This window comes from Coloeus monedula (assembly GCF_965178545.1).
Source record: "Coloeus monedula genome assembly, chromosome: 28".
NCBI classification, from domain to species: domain Eukaryota; kingdom Metazoa; phylum Chordata; class Aves; order Passeriformes; family Corvidae; genus Coloeus; species Coloeus monedula.
The window spans coordinates 2,465,640-2,485,459 of record NC_138808.1 but is presented as its reverse complement, the minus strand read 5'-3'; the positions used below and the strand labels follow the sequence as shown (position 1 = coordinate 2,485,459).

The following is a 19,820-nucleotide window of genomic DNA, read 5'->3' as shown; positions in this document are numbered from 1 at the left end:
ATAAATATTTTAAAAATATCTAATGCATTTGTGAGAGATTTAAGGAAATATTAATTAAAAAAAAGGACCTTTTAATTACAAAAGAGTCCCTGGCAGGGAGGATTTTAGTGGTTTTATATGGCACAATCTGGGTCTTTTTTGTGGGCGAGGGTTTCGAAGGGGTTTTGTTTTTTCAAGCAACACACGGAAGGATCCAACCCGTGGCTTTTTCTTTGTATTTTGGGGCAGATGGAAGAGAAATCTCGTGGTGGGAGTGGTGCAGAGAAAGTGGCACTAACAAGGGAGAGCGGATTTCTGTGTTATTGTCTTGTGCTGGGGCTGGTTTGGAGGGTGTTGTTGGTAAACCCAGGAAATATCCATCTTTCTCCTTTAAAGTTCTAATTCAAGGCATGAATGTGTGAGTTCTGAAGGGACTTAGGGACTGCGGTAAAAAATCGTTGTCATAGTAACAGAAAGGGAAATAGGCCTGGCTCACCTGGGACTTTAACTTACTGCAAAAGCAGATTTTTTTTTTTTTTTTTTTTTTTTAAGGAAAGCACTCTGCAAGAGAAATAAATAAATAACTTGTTCTTTGTATTCGAAATCAATTCTTCAACTATTTATTTTTCCTTGTATCCAACTCTCTTTCCTTCTAAATCTATCTCGAAGTCTTTGATTTATTTTTTTAATTATAATTGTTGCGGTTAAACCCATCTTGTCTGACAAATAGAAACGGAAAGAATCACAGAGAATATTTTTACTTGCAACAGAGGATGCCAAAAAATTTCTTGCTTATGCCTTAATTTTGAAGACTTGCTTGTTTTGCTTTTAAGCCAGCAACTGTGGCTTTTCACACAGTTTCTTTACCTCTGAAATTCCCAGATTTAATCAGAAAACAAAGGGGTGAATCCTCTCCTCCGTGGATGTGAGACAAAATTTGGTGGGAAAGCTTAGAGAAAAATTCCTGCTTAATATTTCTAAACTCTAAAATCTCCATGCAGTGTTGGGTGAGTCACCCCAACAGGCTGGAGATTCCACTTGGGTGCATGACAAGCTAAACTCTACAGAATAATAAACCATACGAAGATGGGTGTATGTGACAGGGCAAAAATAATTGGCACGAGAACTTTGTGGGATGTTAATGGGTTTATCTGCTCGGACAGCGTGAGCTGTCATGTTTCACTTGAGCTCGTGTTTTCCTTATCCTCCCTCAAAATCTAGGTAGGAATAATCTGGGCTCTTGGCAGTTCTGCTCCTCTGCTTTAGTGGCTGGAATCTTCATCAGGAAAAACATCATCAGGATGAAACCTCATCAGATTCTTCTCCGAGCTCTGTTTGCTCCTGGGTTTTTAATACATTCCGAGTCATTCCGAGGCTTATCTGCCTCGGAGTTGCCCTGTTGGTTTTGTGGTTTCCACAATACCATTATCCTCCTATATTGTTTCATGGAAAATCCCTCCAGACAGCCAAAGAAAGACCTTGAATGTGAGGGAGAGATAAAGGAAGAGACTAAAATTGTGTGGTCAAACCTGCAGAGGGAGTGGGTGCAGATCAGAGGAGTTATGTTCACTTACACCACGGTGGATTTCAGTCACACTGGTTATACTTTACCTGTTGGTTTTTGTAAATTCTCTTTGTCAGAGTTTGGTTTGTTTGTGTTTTGATAAGTTCTTGCAGTCCGGTAAGATCTGCCATCATGCAAATCACTTCATGAAGATTTTAAACAAGAATATAACAACACCTTTTGCTGTGGTTAATAGAAATGACGTGGCTCTTTATCTTTCCAGATTCTTCCTCAAATTTTTTCTCAAGTGCAATCAGAATTGCTTGAAAACAGCAGGAAACCCAAGGGATATGAGACGGTTCCAGGTAGGTCTTATAAGGCTCAGCATTGACCTGTCTGCCTCTGTTCTTCTTTCCTTTCCCCTCTCCTCTCTCCTACATTGCTCCTAATAAACATGACGACAGTCTGTGATAAGCTATATCAGACAGTGTTAAACTTTTTCTCCATTTGTTGTGTTTAAACCTTTTTTTCCCTTTTTTTTTTTTTTCCTTCCCTTCCTTCTTTTTCCACCCTGAATCCCCAGGGGGAAGTGCTGTACTGTACCAACCAGCAGTGGATATTTGATTTGACACCCTCGGGCAAAGCACTCGCACATACAGCTGCCCACAGCAGGGATCGTGCTTGTGATATTTAGATGCCTCAGAATTTTTCAAAGTAGCTCTGTACGTGCTACACAAGCAACCTCCTCATTTCCTACCCCTTTCCCTGGTTTTGGTTGTTTTTTTTTTTTTTTTTTTTTTTTGCTTTCTAACACTCTCACACCCTCCCTTCAGCTTCTTTGGAAAAAAACCCCAACAAACCAAGAAGCCAAAATAGTGATGGTCACTTTAAGATCTCACAGCAAAAGCAACAAGCCCCGTGGGACCATGACCCAGCTGCTTTGCAGTGAAATCTGCCACTGGTTCCATCAGCCACGAGGCTGATGGATTGTGAATTCCAGCTCTCAGAAGCACCGGAGGAGGTGGAGTGTGGCAGTGGGGAGAGGAGAGGCAGCACGGCTCTCATGCCCTCACCTTTTAGGCAGCTCTGTTTAATAAATGAGAGGGTTTCACCTGTAGCTCAGCCCCCGTGAAAGTGCCAAGGGAATGGCCCAGCTCTGACAGCCTGGATGTGCTGGCAGGTCACCTGGGAAGGGTGAGGAAAGTGGGGCTGAAACTGATTCTGGGACAAGGTTGAGCCCCAGGGATAAAATCAGGGGGTGGGGCTGTACCCCACCGTTTCTGGGTGACCTTTGATCAGCCGTTTTCCCTCTCATTTCCTCTCTAATTCCAAATGGGGTTGCTCACCTTGGTGAAACTCTGTGGTCCTGATCCAGGAGAGCCTTGGAGCAAGTCCACGAATCCTTTGCCAGCCAGAGCCTCCAAAATTCACTGATGGAACCCAGTACCCACCCTTGTTCTTGTTATTATTTTGCCTTCACTGTCTCACATCCCTGACAAAAATCGGATTTTACCTCACTGAAGGATGTGTGGTTTTCCTGTAGATCTTTGGCATGGGAAGGTGACATCCTTAGGTTTGGCACTTGATGCTTCATTGCTTCATTGCTTCATGTTTTGTGTTCACTTGCATCAGTTTCCTCATTTATAAATGGAGTTAAAACTCCACAGGAGTTTACAGAGCTGCTTAAGACTTTCCATCAAAACGTGTTCTCATAGAAAAAGTGATTTCTATTTTTCATCTGCTTCTGCTAGCAATGGAAAATTTAACAATTAAAAAAAAAAAAGGTTTCAACTTTTACGAGAAATCCTGCAAAACAAAAGCATCTGAAAGCTCAGAAAAAATTAAAGAGATGCAGGCAAAAAATAATTTAAAAAAAGATTTATTGCTTTTTGTTTGGAGCACAAAGAAATTTAAAGAAAAATTCCTGACCAACCTAATTTTTTTCACCAGTAGTTTAAAGAGACTGCAGTGACTTCTTCACTCTGTGTTTTTTAGAGATGATAAGACATGAGGAAAAAAAGTGGTGCTCATTGTTAGGAAATTTATACTGAGGGTTTTTTTCAAGTGGCAATTTCCATACAGAAAAAACAGCAATTAGTTATCATCTGCCAAGAATACAAAAAAATCTGGAAAGCAAAAGAAAACCTCTTTTACAGCATGTAAACAGATCTTGTTGGCTCTTGGAGCCAGCAAGAAGAGCTGATTGTGGAATGTCAGGAAACATAAATAGCCTTTTTTTTTTTTTTGGGTTTTGTTCTGAGTTTGTAAAAAATCGTGCCCAGGGCTCTCCTGATTAACACCTGGGGACCTGAGGCACTGCCATAATACACAGAATATTGGTTGCAGCTGCCAAAAGAGAAATTCTGGACCCAAACACACCAGAATACTGAAGAAATTCAGCTCTGATTTCAAACCCATGCTGGCTACTCCCCAAAAATCCTCAAATCCTTGATTTCCCTCAGCTGCTGAGCTGCAGGAGGAGTTTGGATCTAATTTTTCAGGGGGGGGCAGAAATCTCTCATTGGTCTCAGCATTATTCTTGGTGTCACCTCACCCAAATGGGGATGGGACAGAGCTCAACAGCCTCGGATGTGGAGGGAAACCTTAAACAGGGAAACTGAACCAAATCCTGCAGGACCACGTGGATGGGGATGGAATTCCTTCCATCCACCTGGCAGCTCTCCTGTACGGGAGACAGCCTGGCCTTGCTTTTGATCTCTGTACCAAACCCAGCACTTGATTGAGGAGAATGAGCTGGGATGGACTCCTCAGCTGGGTTTTCTGCCTCGGAACATGCCAAGCTGGGAAACCAGAGCCAAGTGAAACTCCAGGGTTCTGTTTCTCAGGGATAACTTCAACTCCTCCTGCTCTTTCAGTCCACGGGAGTTCGTCCCCTTTGAGTCTTGGTGTGAGAATTCAGTTCAAGCCTCAAAATTAAGCAAGATCAGGCTTTAAAGCCACTAAGTTTAGTTTACTTTTCATCAATCCCCCAAAAATGTCAACCTTTACTCAGAGTTACAGAACTGAAACCTTTGAGACAAATTGCAGAATTCTTGAGGCTTTGAGTGAGAGCAGGATCTTCATTCAGGCTCCTTCAAAGCTGGACACGTGGGTTGCTGAGCTTTGCTCTGGGCTGCAGAGGTCAGTGTGGATAAAAAAAGATACAAAAAGTGGCTCAAATTGCTAAAATTTGACACTTTGGGAATAACAAAGCTCTGTGTTCCAAAGCAAATTAGCCATGATGAACAGTAAGGACAATAGGCAAAGACAGCTTGTTTTCTGTCTGCCTGCTGGTTTCTGAGGATAGCATCATTACTTCCCTGAACATAACCAAAGTCAGGAGTGCTCTTGAACATTCCAGTGGCTTCTGGACCCTTCTTTTATTTTTGGTTGATTTTTTTTTGTGTTTGTTGAGTTTTCTGTTTTAAAATTTTGATGAATTCTTTTTGCCTGCTGCTTGTTGGACATGGTCTGTCAGCAACTCTGAAAGTCAAAAGTGGGGAAAAAAATTATTTTAAAATATAAGTGGTCTGTTTGCACACTGTGGAAGTGTTAATTTCTATTTTAATTGTTAAGATACTTGCCAGGCACAGTGCTGACTGTGCAGAGTTGTTTGTTAGGTTTGAAGGGACAGTTGTGCATCCTGCCAGTGCAGGAACCTGTGAGCAGAGTAAAAACAGGGTCAAAAACCACAGTGTAGCAGGGTGGTTTATTCATTTCATGATTTAATTCGTTATGTTCCAGTCTTGGGCCATATCTAAAACCTCTGCTGTTTTTTCCCCAGTAAATTATTTGTACAGCTGTTGTTATTAAGTCCCTCCTTTTCCAGACATTTCCAAGCACTTCACTTTCCCTGTGCAAACAGAATTCTGCAGCAATGCTCATCCAAGTGTGTTTGAATTCCTACTTGTGTTCCTCTGCAGAACCAAATATTTTTATTTTCAATGGAGTAGTGCTTGTCAAACCTCCAGGAAACATCAAGATACTCCTTTTCTTCTGTGGTTATTAAACAAAACAGCAGAGAGAATCCTTCTATCAAAGTTCTCATTTAAATCACTACTGAAACCTGGGCCTGAAAGGGTCTCCTCAAACACAATTTTTGCTCTTTAATGGAGCCTGAATGAAGGCCCAGACCTGAGGCTTTGTTGTTGGGACACAAATACAAATAAGAGACATGGAAATAGCGCCCTACAATGCATCCTGTTGGGTCCTCCAGCTCGGAGGGGTGGTTACTCATGGCTGGAAAAGTGTCAAGTTAATGCTTCTGATTAGAGATGGGTGTGAAGCTGCACAGTTTGGGCTTGGTTTGCCTCAGCCCCGAAGTTCCAAGGCACTGGGATCCAGTGTCCAAGCCTGGCCTCAGCCTTGCTTCCAGATCCATTACAAGATTTAGATATTTGATACTACACTGGTAATATATTAAGCTAAATTAAATGTTAGGTTTCGCTTGTATCATTAAAAAAGGGGGGGTGGGGAGAGAAAAGGGAGGAAAGGTTACATTAACACTGCATTGTAAATTTAATGCAGCTCCAGATGCCTGAAGAGTTGTGGTTTTTTATTATAATTCTTCTGTTTGGAGACCAACACCAGCTGCTTTGTGATCACGTTGACTATTTGAAATCTCCTTTGATATTAAGTAGAGCTTCAAAAACACAATGAAAATCTCTTGCCTATTTTTTTAACCAAATGCAATGATTTTGTGCTGTTGAAAACCCTGTTTTACCTCAGAAGTTAAGGAATGTGTGATCATTATTTTAGTGGGGATTTTTCCCCTGTAGTAACGTGATTTTATTGTGAATCATGTCTTCAGTGTCTGTCAGTGGCTAAAGCAGGGAAAGAGAATCTTTCTAGAACTAAAAGAAAGGGAATATTTCTAGGACTAAGGGAAAATGTCCTGATTACTTGGTGGCTGCCCAAAAGCCACAGAGATGGAGTAATATGTCCTTGTGAATTTAACTGAAGCAAATATTGTTTATTTATCAATTAAAGTGTTTTCAAATAAAGCTGATGGGTGGAAAACTGGGACAAAAAGCATCCTAGAACTGCCTATTCAAACACAGGGTTTGAGTTCAGCTTCTCTGCATGTTGAGTTTACAGAGGTATTGTTAGGCAGGGCTGTGTTCTCAGTGAGGGGCTCTCCCAGGAATGGAACTTAAAATAAAAAAATAAAATAAAACCGATGCCCTTCATTTAATGAGGAATTCTCCTGCAGAACTTGATTGAAGCCCAATGATACTTTAATGGTAACGACCGGTGTGTAAAGGGGGACAATAATTCTGTGGAATTAAGATGAGGCTCTTCAGCTGAAATGCTTCAGCAGGGACCTGGTGCTCACACGTTAGGCTCCTGCTGATTGGGAATTCTGCTTCCTCCAGGAGCACAGTGATTAAACAGGTCCTGCAGTGGCAGGGAGGGGTATGAGGCAGCAGAAATTGGTACTAACAGTGGTCAGCTTTGAACCAATGTCCTTTTTTAGGAGCAAAAAAGAGAAAGGTCAGTAATTGCCCTCTGTTTTCAGCAGAAAACATGACATGGAATGTTTCCTGGCAGGTACCCCCCCTCCTCTAGATGCTCTAGGGAGGAAGAGAAAGGAAAAATAACAAGGTGCATCCCTGGGGAGGTTTCCTTCCTGACCTCGGAGTGGTTGGATCAGTTCATCATCAGGCACGTGAGCAAAGCTGGCTGGGGCTGGGAATTCACCCAGCTCGCTCTAATCCAGAGCTCTGAGGGGTCTGTGTCACTCAGGGAAATGGAAAATGATTAAAGGGGTGGGATGATATTGGGAGTTAGGAATGTAGGCTGTAGGAAGCAAAAAGGATAGCGAGGATAAAACACAACTGCTCTAAATCGAAATCCTGCTCAGGCTGATGGGGAAGGAATGGACCAGAGACCCCCGTGGTCAGGCTGGGATATGGATAGGGATCACTGAACTGCTGTTAGAGGTGAATACTACATGGAATAATCATTATGGGGGACTAATTTCCCAGGTATGGATTGCAAAACAAATGCAGCTGGTGTCAGCAGAGCCTGGGCCTGTTAGTAGGGGGGCAGATTTCTTCATCAGGTACTGACTGACCCAACAAAAGGTGATGTTATTTTAGATTCTTTGTGAGTAAGGGAAGGTCTGACTCAATTGCAAGAGAAAAAGTGCTCAAGGAGCTTAATGTGCTCAGATCTGAAGGCCAAAAGTCCATGGGGAAAGAGAGTTCCCAGAGTGATGTCTCATCCATTAAAAACAAACCACAGATGAGATCCACTCTGTCTCACAGTGTCAGCAGAAAGGAGGGGGATTTGTGCATTGTGCCCCTCTGATTTCTTGTTTGGGTACAACACACTGGATTAACTAAAGTCAAAAGGGACCAAAATGACACTGGAACAGGTGCAGGAATGGGCCATTAAGGGGACAGGGGCTAGACAAGAGCTTGGCTCAAATACTTGCCCTGAGGAGGGATGGAACTGCTCCCTGGAATTACCCTCAGGTAGGTCAGGAAGGCAAATAATAATTTTAAAGCTAATGTTAAGTATAAACTGACTAGGAATGAATTTAGGCTGTAAGCCACAAATTCCCTCACCATCAGCCTTTAAAACAAGATGAGTGTCAAATGCAGAAGGTGGAAATGGTTGAAAATGATTTTGTGAAAGCAGCTGCATGGTTTGGCTGTGGATAACAGCAGGAGACAAGGTGCCAGTGACCCAGGAGTGGTGTCCAAGCCCTGTGTCCCAAGAACCTTCCGAGACCCTGGAGTGAAGGCCAAGTACCCAGTTTGCTCTGTCAGCCCCCGGTTTGCAGGCTCAGGGTCTCAGGGAGGATTTCCCAAGGAATTCCATGGAAGTTTTGAGCAGAGTGAGGCTGCTGACATTTTTTTCACATTATTTATTTTATTCCTAATCCAACTCTGAAGCAAACCCATCATATCCAGGCTCTCCTCCTGTGTTACTCCCTCAACCAAAATTCCTGTTGACATCAATGGGAGCCCTGTCCAAGTTCAGGCAGCAGGATGAGGCCTGACATCTTTCCTTCCACTCAGCTGGAAAATAATAATAATAATAATAATAATAATAATAATAATGATTTTTTTTTTAATCCTCACAGTAGGCTTTTTTTTTTTTTTGAAAAGTTGAAATAACATGGTGCTGTGACTAGAGAGTTATAAGGGAAAGTGCATCAGGAATGCAATATTGTTTCCAGATGTACAATGTCATAAAGAATTTTTTCCACACTTGGAATGGTAACAGGAATTTTTTGAGAGAGATCATTTACACAGTGATGAGATATGTTACATGTAAGTAAATGCCTGTATGCCTGGAATGTTTGTACCATATGTCTAAATAGGTGTCTGTGACTGATACAGATTTTATATCTGGGGATGTGAATGGATTTGCATATCTGTGATTTGAAGAGCAGCACACTTTAGAATATAAAAATACTGATATAACCGAGGAGGGGGAGGGAAATTCGTAGTACCCAGGTGAAGGCTTATAAAGAAACACAACCCCCTGAGCTGTGCAGGAAGGTGAAGGAGGGGCAGTGCAGCTCAGAGAAGCCAAGTTTAATGTGCTAAAGACACTTTGTCTGGATGTCACGGGAGGTGAACCCTCCCCGTGGGTTCTGAGCGGGGATTGCATTACAGAAATCCACCTGGGAAACAAAAATAATGTGGAGATACAGCTCCAGCACTTCTCCAGGACTGCTGGGGAATCACTGGTTTATGGCTGTGGCCTCTCAGCTGATAACAAGACCTCTGCAGATTGGCAGGGAGAACCTCAAGGACTGTGAAAACACAGCTTAGAATCCTGTAATTCCCTCAGTGTTCTGAGGGAGATGAGATCTGTGTTTGGAAGGATGAAGGAATATCACATTGCCCTCTCTCTTTCTTTCTTGCTGTCCTCTGAAACCCCAGCAGAGGTGACAGTTTGGTCCAGCTGTTGGGTGGCACAAAATCTTTAGGTTTTATGCTGTCTGTGCCCAAATTTGGCCCTCAATTACCAGAATCTATGACCTACCTAGCCTATTTTGTTCTCAGATCATTCCCTTTGGATTAAACTTTGCATTAACAAATGGTTTTAGGTAAAAGATCATCCATTGAGAATAGGCAAAGAAGCCAAACCATCATACACAAGAAGTGGTGCCATCAGGGCAGGAAAAGAAAAACTCACCAGAGCCATTTGCCAGTGCTGTGGGCAAAAGTGAGAATTTAAATCTCCAGGGAAGTTTGTACATCACCTTTCATCAGCACTAAATACAGGGGTATTTTAAAAAGGGCTTGGACTGGTTTACGACGTTGGGAGAACAAGTGTTGTTGATAAATACGTATTCAGGAGGGTATTGGCAAAAATGCATAGAAATGGTTAACAAGGTAATGGTAAGAAACGTTGACCTTGATTTGTTTAGCTAAGATGTAAAGATTTTTGAAGGTCAAAGGTGTTCTTGTGTAGTGTTTTGGAGTCTAACTGTGTCTGACCCTCTAACATTAAGCTGCTGTGGCCTGCAGTTTTGAAGAGTGAAGCAAACCAGGGGGAAAGAGGGAAGGGGGAGAGAACAGGAAATGGAGTGAGGTGTTTCAGGAAGTTGTCAGGAGTTGACTGATTGATTCCAGATGGAAAGGGTCACCCTTCGTGACCCAGGAAATACTCACTGGGGGAAAGCAGTTGGCTTGTGAAAGGGAAGGGCCTGGGAGTTAGAGACCATGGTGGAATGCACATTCCTCCTCCTTTTATCCATAAAACATTGGTTTTTAATCTCCAGTATAAAACAATTGTATTGTGATCTCCATCAGGCAAGAGGGAATGGCTGGGGCAAAGGAAGGAAGTTCAGTCATTTTGATGCCATGATCTCACGCGTCCTTTCTCCACACTGCAGATGAGGAGTTGGGTGGTGGTGGTGTAGCAATGACAAAGGTCTCTGCTGAACTTCAGGTTACAGCAAAAAAGGTCCCAAATTTTGAGAAGGTTCTGCTCCAGACCTGAACTTTGCATCTCATCCTGTCCCCGAGAATTCTGTGTTTATTCAGCCTGGGTCCCAGCCGGTGACAGGCCAAGTGGCTCTGGCCCTCCTGCCATGGATGGGAGAGTTGGATAAAAACAGAACCACGTGTGGAGAGAGGTCCAGAAGTGCATCTTCCATTCCTGCTGGCTCGGGGAGCAGAGGATGCTCAGCACGTGTCTTCTGGGCTGGTTCCTGCCACTACTCTGCTGTTGCTGTGGGGGGTCTCTACATCCCCTACCAAAGAGTGGCTCTTGTGTTGTGCACAACTCAAACAGTGATTCCAACACTGATCTCTGCTCTGGGACCAGGGACAGGACCCAGGGAACAGCTGGAGCTGTGCCAGGGAGGGTTAGGCTGGATATCAGGGAAAAGTTGGATACCAGGGAAAGGCTCTTCCCCCAGAGGGTGCTGGACACTGCCCGGGCTCCCCAGGGAATGGGCACGGCCCCGAGGCTGCCGGAGCTCCAGGAGCGTTTGGACAGTGCTGCCAGGGATGCCCAGGGTGGGATTTTGAGGTTTCTATGTAGGGCCAGGAGCTGGACTGGATGATCCCAGTGGGTCCCTTTCCACTCAGGATCTTCCATGATTCTGTTCTATGTGAGAACACTTGAAGCCTGCCTCTCCTCTCTCTTCCTGGGAGCACGTGGGTGTGTATTTATCCCACTCGTGTAAGTGAGCTCAGAGATGTCTCTATTCCATAGTGTAACTGTATATACAAGACACTTTTTATTTACATTTGGTTGCAATTTAAACACTTGTCGTAAATATTTCAGACACTGGAATAATTCAGGCCTATTCCCCTGTTGCCACAGTGTGCTCTGGGCTGGCCAGTGAGAGATTAAAATTTATTTCCATTGTTTAAGGGAAAATAATGAAGTGCATCTGAGTGGGCTCAGCTATGTCATGCGGGAAATGTTCCCTTTGGATGGAGTCACACCCCACCCTAATGGGAATGAGGAAATCAGTTGGCACACAAAAGCAACACATTCTGTGACAAGAATGCTTGAGAAGTATAAGAGTACAGGATGACAAGAGCCTTTTGGAATGAATTAGAGTTGTCTCAAGAAAGAAAGTATTCTTTAAGCTTGCCTAAGCCCAGGGAGGGCAAGGTCTCTCCTGCTCTGTGCTGGATAGAGTTTTATCAGCAATTAGAGCTTGACATTCTCTTACCTCGGCTGTGACAGCTGAGGCCGTGAAAATCCATGAACACATCCAGGGCTTGACTCTCCATGGCTGTGCATTACTGTAGGTGGGGCAGTGGGATGGAATTAAGCTCATTTACACCAACAAATTGTCAGAACCACCCAATCAGAGGGCATCTTCTTTCAGGAGTTAAAACACTGTTTGTTTTTCCCAGAAGTTTGTGGTTTGAAGTCACACATATTTCTGGATTGATGGGATTTAGAGCTTTGGATATTGTAAAAACCGAAGTGGGATTAATTAACATATAGAGTTGCTTCCTCTAAGAATTCAAACTGGAGCCCCGTCATGGAGGTTGAGGTTTAAAACCTGCTGCTTACTTTGGGGTGCTCAGGCTCAGATGATTTTCAGGAGGCGCTGTGCACTCTCACATCAAAACCAGACATGATACTAGGTCCTGTTTTCACGGAGTTTCCATCCTGCAGGAGCTGGGTCATTACACCGTGAGGCCTCTGTACAGCCCAGAGGATGCTGTGTTAAATGCAATTAATGCACCGAATGAAGGCTGCAAATACTTTCTCTCCTTCTTGTAAACCCCTGCAGGCTGTGCTGCCATTTTACAAAACAAGGGTTTAGCCAAACTGAATAATTAATCCCTAACAAGTGGAATTTCGAATGAATTTTTTACCTGGCTGTTTTTTCCTTCTCTTTCTAAATATTCAGGTGGTGCTATCAACAACGGTGAACGTGGATGGGCACGTGCTGGCAGTGTCTGACAACATGTTCGTGCACAACAACTCCAAGCATGGGCGGAGAGCGAGGAGACTCGACCCCTCGGAAGGTGGGAGTTTTGTCTGGAGAGCAGAGCAGAAATTACCCATTCTTCCATTTCTGTTTGTTTTCAGGAGGGAAGGAAAGCTAAGGGGGAGCTGCAGAGCCTCAGGGGGTTTGGGGAAGGCAGAGGCAGGAAAACAGTGTCTACTGCATGCAAAATATGATCTCCTCACATCTGAGGGACTGGCTCCCCCTCCCCCTGCAATTTATTAATTAGTATGTACTGCGAAGATGAAAAACACAGAAACACCAAGTATTATCTAAATTTCAACCCTCTCATTCAGCTGGGATAGATTTGATTTCAGGCAAATTAGGCAAGATGACATCTTAGTTAAACAGAGCCATTCCAGCACAAGATGTGTATGAAAAAGTGTCACTGGTTCCCTTAAACAAACTGTGCACGGAGCCTAACGATGCGCAGAGGGAGCTGACACTAATTGATGTGAGTTTGTTTGGCTTAGCCAGACTCATGGCCAGCTCCAGGATGGGTTGGGGACTGTATTCAAGCAATTATAAATTCTGGTATCTGTTAAGTTTCAAAACGTTCGGCCCCTCCTCTCCCTCTTCGTTCCCAAAACATTCCACCTCCCTCATGCAGACAGTGCTCAAAAATGACTGGAAAATGCTGGAAAATGCTGGAAAATGCTATCAGTGCCTGCTTTTCCCTCCCCTGCAGCCACTGAAAGTGAGAAGAGCTGGTGATGTTAGTAGAAAAGACAAGCAAGGATATTATTTCATTATAATGTTTTGCTGCCCCACTTCTTAACTGTGCCCTGTATCAACCTGAAAGAAGAATTAATGAACTGGAAGAAAATGATTGAATCAGTAAAGAATTCAGAGTGGTGTTAATTCTCCCCCAGCGGGCAGTGAAATGGTAGAAGGAAAATCCCAGGATTCCTAGCCTAGGAAGCCATCCAGTTTTTCCTTGACTGATTGGATGTGATTGACTGGCTGTTCAAAGGAGTCTCATGTTTTTGGAGCACTGCCAAAGTTCCCCTCCACCTCTGACCCTGTCAACATTGGGAATGGAGTGATGGATTGACTTTGGTTATGGCCTGGAAACCATATTGGGTTCCTGATGGGATGCATAGTCCAGAGGCCTTGAACATATGGAAGAGAGAAATAAAAAAAAATCAGCTCTATAAAATCAAGAAAATTATTAGAAATTGTCTCCTGATATGAATTGGAGGAGACATTTGATATTCCCATATCTTCTTTCACCCATTGATAAACCTAATGAATGTGACTCTACCTTTTTTGCCACAGGGTTTGTGTTTGTGGGATCATATGCTAATGAGTGGGTGTTATTTTGGTTTTTTAAACAGCCTCTGCACGATCATTTAAGCGTTTCATTTTTACACCCACTACAGTTGGCCTATTAGGCTTTAATGACACGATGTTAAGTACCAGTAATGAATAGGCAAGTAATTAACACTTGCAAGGCAGAAAACACTCCTTTATTTATTTATTTATCAGCATGCTGGGGTTTGTGGAGTAGTGAGCAGCCTTCATGGGTGAATGGCTGGAGGCGACTTGTCCTAGGCCTCTGCCAGCAGTGGGAATTCAGGAATTCCCAGGTGTGCATGGGTGGAGCTGCTCCCAGCTGCAGTTTTTGCATCACTTGGGATGTTCGATGCTCACAGGAATTGTTCCAGGGATTTACACCCAGGCCTGCAAACAGCCTCAAAGCTGTTGGGGGGATAAAAAACGGCACCTTAAAGTGATGCTTCCATGTTGCTTTTGTTCTGTGCAGCCACGCCCTGCATCAAAGCCATCAGCCCAAGCGAGGGGTGGACCACGGGGGGAGCCATGGTGATCATCATCGGGGACAACTTCTTCGATGGGCTGCAGGTGGTGTTTGGGACCATGCTGGTGTGGAGTGAGGTGGGTACAGCTGCCCCCTCGCCCCGGAGCTGGGGAAACTTCCCTTTTCTGAGGAGGAGTGGGGTTAATTCCTGTTCCTGTTCCGTGGTGGTGTGTGAGGTGGGACATACAAACCTGTAGGAAGGGAATTCATGGAATGTGTTTTCCTTGCTGTGTGATATTACTGAGTGACACCCAGAATGGAACTGAACAATTCTAGGCATCTATAAAATCAAAGAAAGGATTAGAAATTGTCTCCTGATATGAGCTGAAGGAGACATTTGATATTCCCACATCTTTTTTTATCCACTGATGAACTTAATGGGTGTTACTCTACCTATTTTTCCACAGAGTTTATTATTTACACAGGTTTATTTACACAAGCAAAGGTAGAGAAATAAAGAAAGGGTTTGGGAAGGAGAAAAAAATCCATCTGAGCCTAGAAAAAAGCCATCAATTAACCAGTGGGCTTAACAGTACAAGTTTCTTGATGACAATTTATCCTAAAACATGTGATCCTCTCCTGGAGGCCAGGAACTAACCCAGGTGTATCCCTGTGCTGATCTCTAGCAATAATAAAGAGCTTCTAGTGAGGCCTGTAATGGCAGGACAAGGGGGAATGGTTTTAAACTGAACAAGGGTAGAGTTGGAGATGAGGGTGACATTTTTTACCGTGGGGCCTGGCACAGGTTGCCCAGAGAAGCTGTGGCTGCCCCATCCCTGGAAGTGTCCAAGGTTGGATAGGACTCGAAACAACCTGGGATAGAGGAAGGTGTCCTCTGGGGGTGGGACTGGATGATCTTTAAGGTCCTTCCAACCCAAACTTTTCTGTTATTTACTCATGAAGTGAAAGAATAGAACAGACACCTGACAGTGCCTCTCCTGTTGCCATTCCCAGCTGATCACCCCTCACGCCATCCGCGTGCAGACGCCTCCCCGGCACATCCCTGGCGTGGTGGAGGTGACATTATCCTACAAATCCAAACAGTTCTGCAAAGGAGCACCAGGCAGGTTCATTTACACAGGTAAGTGCCTGGGATTTGGGCTGCAGGAGCTGTGTCAGTGATCGGTATTGACAACCCTTGGTTTGATTGATTGATTGATTGATTGATTAATTTACCCTGTTGCTCTTCCCAGGCCACTCTGAGTGGTGACATTTGGGTGTGTGAGGAGGTGGTTTCATAAAGCATTTTCACTGCACGTTAATATTTTTCCCAATTGCTGTCACAACATGGGTCTGCCTACAGAATATACAACCAAATATTTATGTTCAACCTGATTATATTTGAGCTTTTCTTTCCTTTTTTTTTTTTTTTTTTTTTTTGAAAGAGTCACACTAAGACAGATTGTTTGAAGAAGAAAATGACAAACTGTTGGAAAGATGAATATAAAAATTAGCTATACATTTCAAGGGTAAATCTAACGGCACCAAGAGGCTGTTGTGGGAGCTCATCTGCATCCTGTAACGTGCTTTTATATCACATGTTGTGCTGGCACTGCTGCACTGCCGGGGCTCTCAGCATTTCCACTCCAAAGTGCTCTCACTCAGGGTGCTGCAACCTGGCCATCAACATCCTCTCATCACCAAAATGGGATGTGTGGACTTTTCCATAAGGTTCCCACATGGAAAACTCCCTGGAAGAGTGAAGCCAGCAGGGTTCTGTAGATGTGTAACAACGTGCTGGAGAGTACAGCAAAAAACCCAGAGAAATGGTTCATTGGAGGGGAATGGCAGCTGCTGAACCAACTTCAGCAGTTGAAGTGAGAGATAAAATACTAAAAATGAGAGATAAAAGCCTATCTTTAAATCACCACAACCAAACATTTAGTCCCCGTGTGTGCCTTCATGTGGCGAGGATACAGGTTGCACACACATCCCTGTTCTGAACTGCTTTCCTTTCATCAGCTGCTCCTGGAATAAGACATTTGTTCTCTGCTGCTAATCTTGCTGCAGCCTCATATTCTGCTTTTAATACGACACAAATTCAAATTCTCTGCTGCTGTAAGTGGTTCCATTATAGTTCCCTTGGCTTTAATAACACACCAGTTTATGCCAGCTGAGGGCACATCTTGTAGGCTTTCCTAGCTCAGCTTTGATCACAGCTCTGCATTTACTTTGTCACAGAGATGCTAACCTGGAAATGTGTATATCAGGGAGATTTGGAACATAATTTTCCTTGCTGAGCAGAAATCCTCCAGGGGTTACCTTGTCAGAGCAAAGCAATATAAAATCATCTGTGGGAAAGGTTGGGCTCTGGGCTGTGCTGTATCTGCCTCCGTGCCAGGAGCCAGGGAGGGGAAGGTGCTGGTTTGCTAAATCATGTAAGGAGATTGGAGGTCTTGTTGTCTGCTTGTGAGAAACAACACTTACAAGGATGCAGAGAGCTCTCTAAATTGGAAGAGTGAGTTCCCTTGGACAGAAAAAGCTGAGGTGACAAAGCATTTCCTGCTGTCACTGCTTTAGCCTGTGAGAGACACAGGGAAAAAGAGACTTCCAGGATCTGAAGAGGCTGACAGGAAAACCAGAGAGGGACCCTTCATCAGGAGCTGTAGTGACAGGACAAGGAGTAATGGGCTCCAACTGCAAGAGGGGAAATTGAGGTGAGGTTTAGAGAAGAAATTCCTCCCAGTGGGGATGGCAAGGCCCTGGCACAGGGTGCCCAGAGAAGCTGTGGCTGCCCCATCCATGTGAGTTTCCAAGGCCAGGCTGGACAGGGCTTGGGGCATCCAGGACTAGTGGAAAGTGTTCCTGCCCATGGCAGCAGGGTAGAACAAGATCGTTTTTAAGGTCCCTTCCAACCTAAACCATTCCATGATTCCATGATGCAAACGTTAAGGCCACGGGTGCCTTTTCTCTGTTAACACCTTAGAGGTTGGGTGTCCCACTGCAAACACTGTTCTCCCTCTGCCTCAGTTTTATGGGTTCAGGATAATTCTAGAGTAGTCCAGACTTTGATTCTCCTGTTTTCCCTGTGCTCTGCTTTCTGGGGTAAATCCAAGGTGAGCTGCAGAGCTGTGCTGAGGTCCTGGGATGTGGCCCTTTCCCACATCTCCCAGGGCGATATCAGCACGAGCTGCTGCCACTCGGGGTAAGTTGTGCAGATCTTCACAACATCCTCCTCCTGCAGCAGTCTGATGTGCTTTGATGTGTGGTGTGATAATTAATACTTTCAATGTCAGCACTGTGCTGGGTGGGTGCCACAGCCGGGCCCCGCAGAGAGGGGCTGAGCTGCCGCTGCAGCTCTGGCAGATGCAGCCAAGTGTCGTGGCAAAACTTGCTCAGCTGTGAGAATTCTTCTTCCCCTCCTACTCCAGTGAGTCAGAACAGCTGTGTTTAAGACGAAAACACAGGTTTTGAGGGGTAAAGAACATCAAAGAGAAAGCACTGTCCAGACTCTGAGCCTCACATAAATGAAGTCAGGTAGCTGGTGACACATTTGGATCTCTCCCTACTTTCATACAACAAATCTGTTAAAGCAGTCATGCTAGAGAGAGGTTTACAGGCTCACTGATAGTTTAGCTTGTTCCCTAGGTGGCTCCTCTTTTTGTTCATACATTATATCCTGCCATGCCCAATTTTTTAAACTATGTTTTGGGAAGTTCAAGAGACCCCTTGAGCCTGAAACTCTGGATTTGAGGGTTGCCGAAGAGATTTTGTATCTGAGTCCATTTTCTGAGGGCTTTCATTTCAGGTATCTGATTTCTAGGAAGTAATGACCAGCCTGCTTGTGTGTCAGACCCCATGAATCCATGAACCCCAAAGCATTTGGATATAATTCTGCCATATTTCTGTGTAACACACCCATAAATCACTCCTGACCCAGCAGCTCTTTCCTCAGTGGAAGTGGGATTGTGGGGAAGCTGCTTGAACTTGCTGGTGGATTCTCCATTCTTGGCCTCCAGTTGGGAAGGTGTCATTTACTCCTCCAAATACTCGATGTTGGTCTTTAGCAGGATTTCACGACAGAGATATTTTTGTTCCATTAATGAGTAAAACCAATAGTGGGCAATTTTGTTGCAGGCTGCACAGAAAACCTTTGTGCTGAAAGACATAATGTACACATTGATTCAGGATGGCTGAGTCCTGTGAACAATTCAGTGTTGTCGGGAAATGATTTGCTGCTGTTGATCTATCAGGATGAAAATGTCCGTGTCAATCCATTGGAAAAATGTTTGTTGAATAATATCCAGCTTCTTCTTCCTGAATTAGCATTTAGCATATTCCCATTGGCTATTTTTAGTAACTTTATATATATATATATGTATATATATATATATATGTCTGAATTCCTATATATTTCACATTTCTTCAGCTTAAGATACATAAATTAATAGATCTGCGATCAAGAAGAGAAATGACACATAATAATGATGTTTAGGCTCTTGAGAGAATTGGCCTCTAATTCTCCAGATTATTGGCAAAATAACCCACTCCCCAGAAAACCCCTCTTCCCAAACAGGGTGTAGATTCTGTGGCAGTTGAAATGTGTATTATTAAACTCCTTAAGCAAACCAGAATGGTTCCCAGTGGAGAGCAAAGACATTCTAAGTATAGCCAAGACTAAATTCTCAGGTCTGGGTTTTCTCTGCTCAATTCCCACTCGATTATCTCCTGCAATATTTAAACTTCATGCCATGCCATAATTATTTAATAAAAAGTAAATATAAAATGTATCTCAGAGGGGAATGTGACCTTTTACCTTCATGTTGTTATACCAAAGGCAGACAGGGATAAACAGGGAACCTGGATCAGTGTAAAAGTCTGTCTCACTTGATGGGTTCATTCTCCTGGTGCAGGAGATGGCTCTCCTGTGAGGTGCCAGGATATTTTGGATGGTTCAATAAGAGCCATCAGTATCTCTTGCAATGAGGGATTTTCAGCTGTGCCAGTGCCACCAGTTATTTTAAAAAAATAAAGATTTTTTTTTTCCCCAAAACGTACCACAAACGGTACGAGAGGGTCTAAGCCAGCACTGAGCGAGGGTAGTGCTAAAGGACTTACATATGTTACTTATTAAATGTGTCATGAAATTCTTCGCAGGATCCTCAGCATGAATGTGTCGTTTGTGTTAAAATGTGCATTCTGAAGAATAAGGAAACTCAAAGAAAAACATCCCTGTTGGTGCACAGTGGCACCGCTGAGGTGTTGGAGGCAGGCAGAGCCCGAGCACACAGAAGGCTGCAAGCTGACTTTTGGGTTCTGCACCAATTTAAATTGGAGTTTGAATAATCAGGAATTCGATCATTATTGCTGCGATTTCCTAGCAGAGACTCTGAAAGTGTCTGAAGTTTTCTGAAATCATCAGCGATGCCAGTAGGGCTCTGCCAGCTATTGCTAACTGAGGATCTGGGTCAAAATATCCTGGTTTATCCACCAGAGATTAAGATCATTACAGGGAAGTGGCGGCGTATGCAGAACACACAACTGGGGAAGGGAATGTGTCTAATGAAGAGCTGTGCCCTACTTTGGGACTGCAAAACGTTGGGGGCGTGTGTGGAATGTGTTTATTAGAG

The 19,820-nt window shown here is 43.8% G+C and overlaps 1 protein-coding gene across 1 annotated transcript in view; it reads left to right on the top strand.

Moving 5' to 3' along the window:
* Positions 1-19,820, top strand: part of EBF2 (EBF transcription factor 2) — a 119,377-nt gene that overhangs the window by 87,848 nt on the left and 11,709 nt on the right. The window contains exons 7-10 of the mRNA XM_082298325.1: positions 1,767-1,848; positions 12,333-12,450; positions 14,197-14,327; positions 15,205-15,331. Coding sequence (XP_082154451.1) covers positions 1,767-1,848; positions 12,333-12,450; positions 14,197-14,327; positions 15,205-15,331 — 458 coding nt within the window. The remainder of the gene's footprint in view (positions 1-1,766; positions 1,849-12,332; positions 12,451-14,196; positions 14,328-15,204; positions 15,332-19,820) is intronic.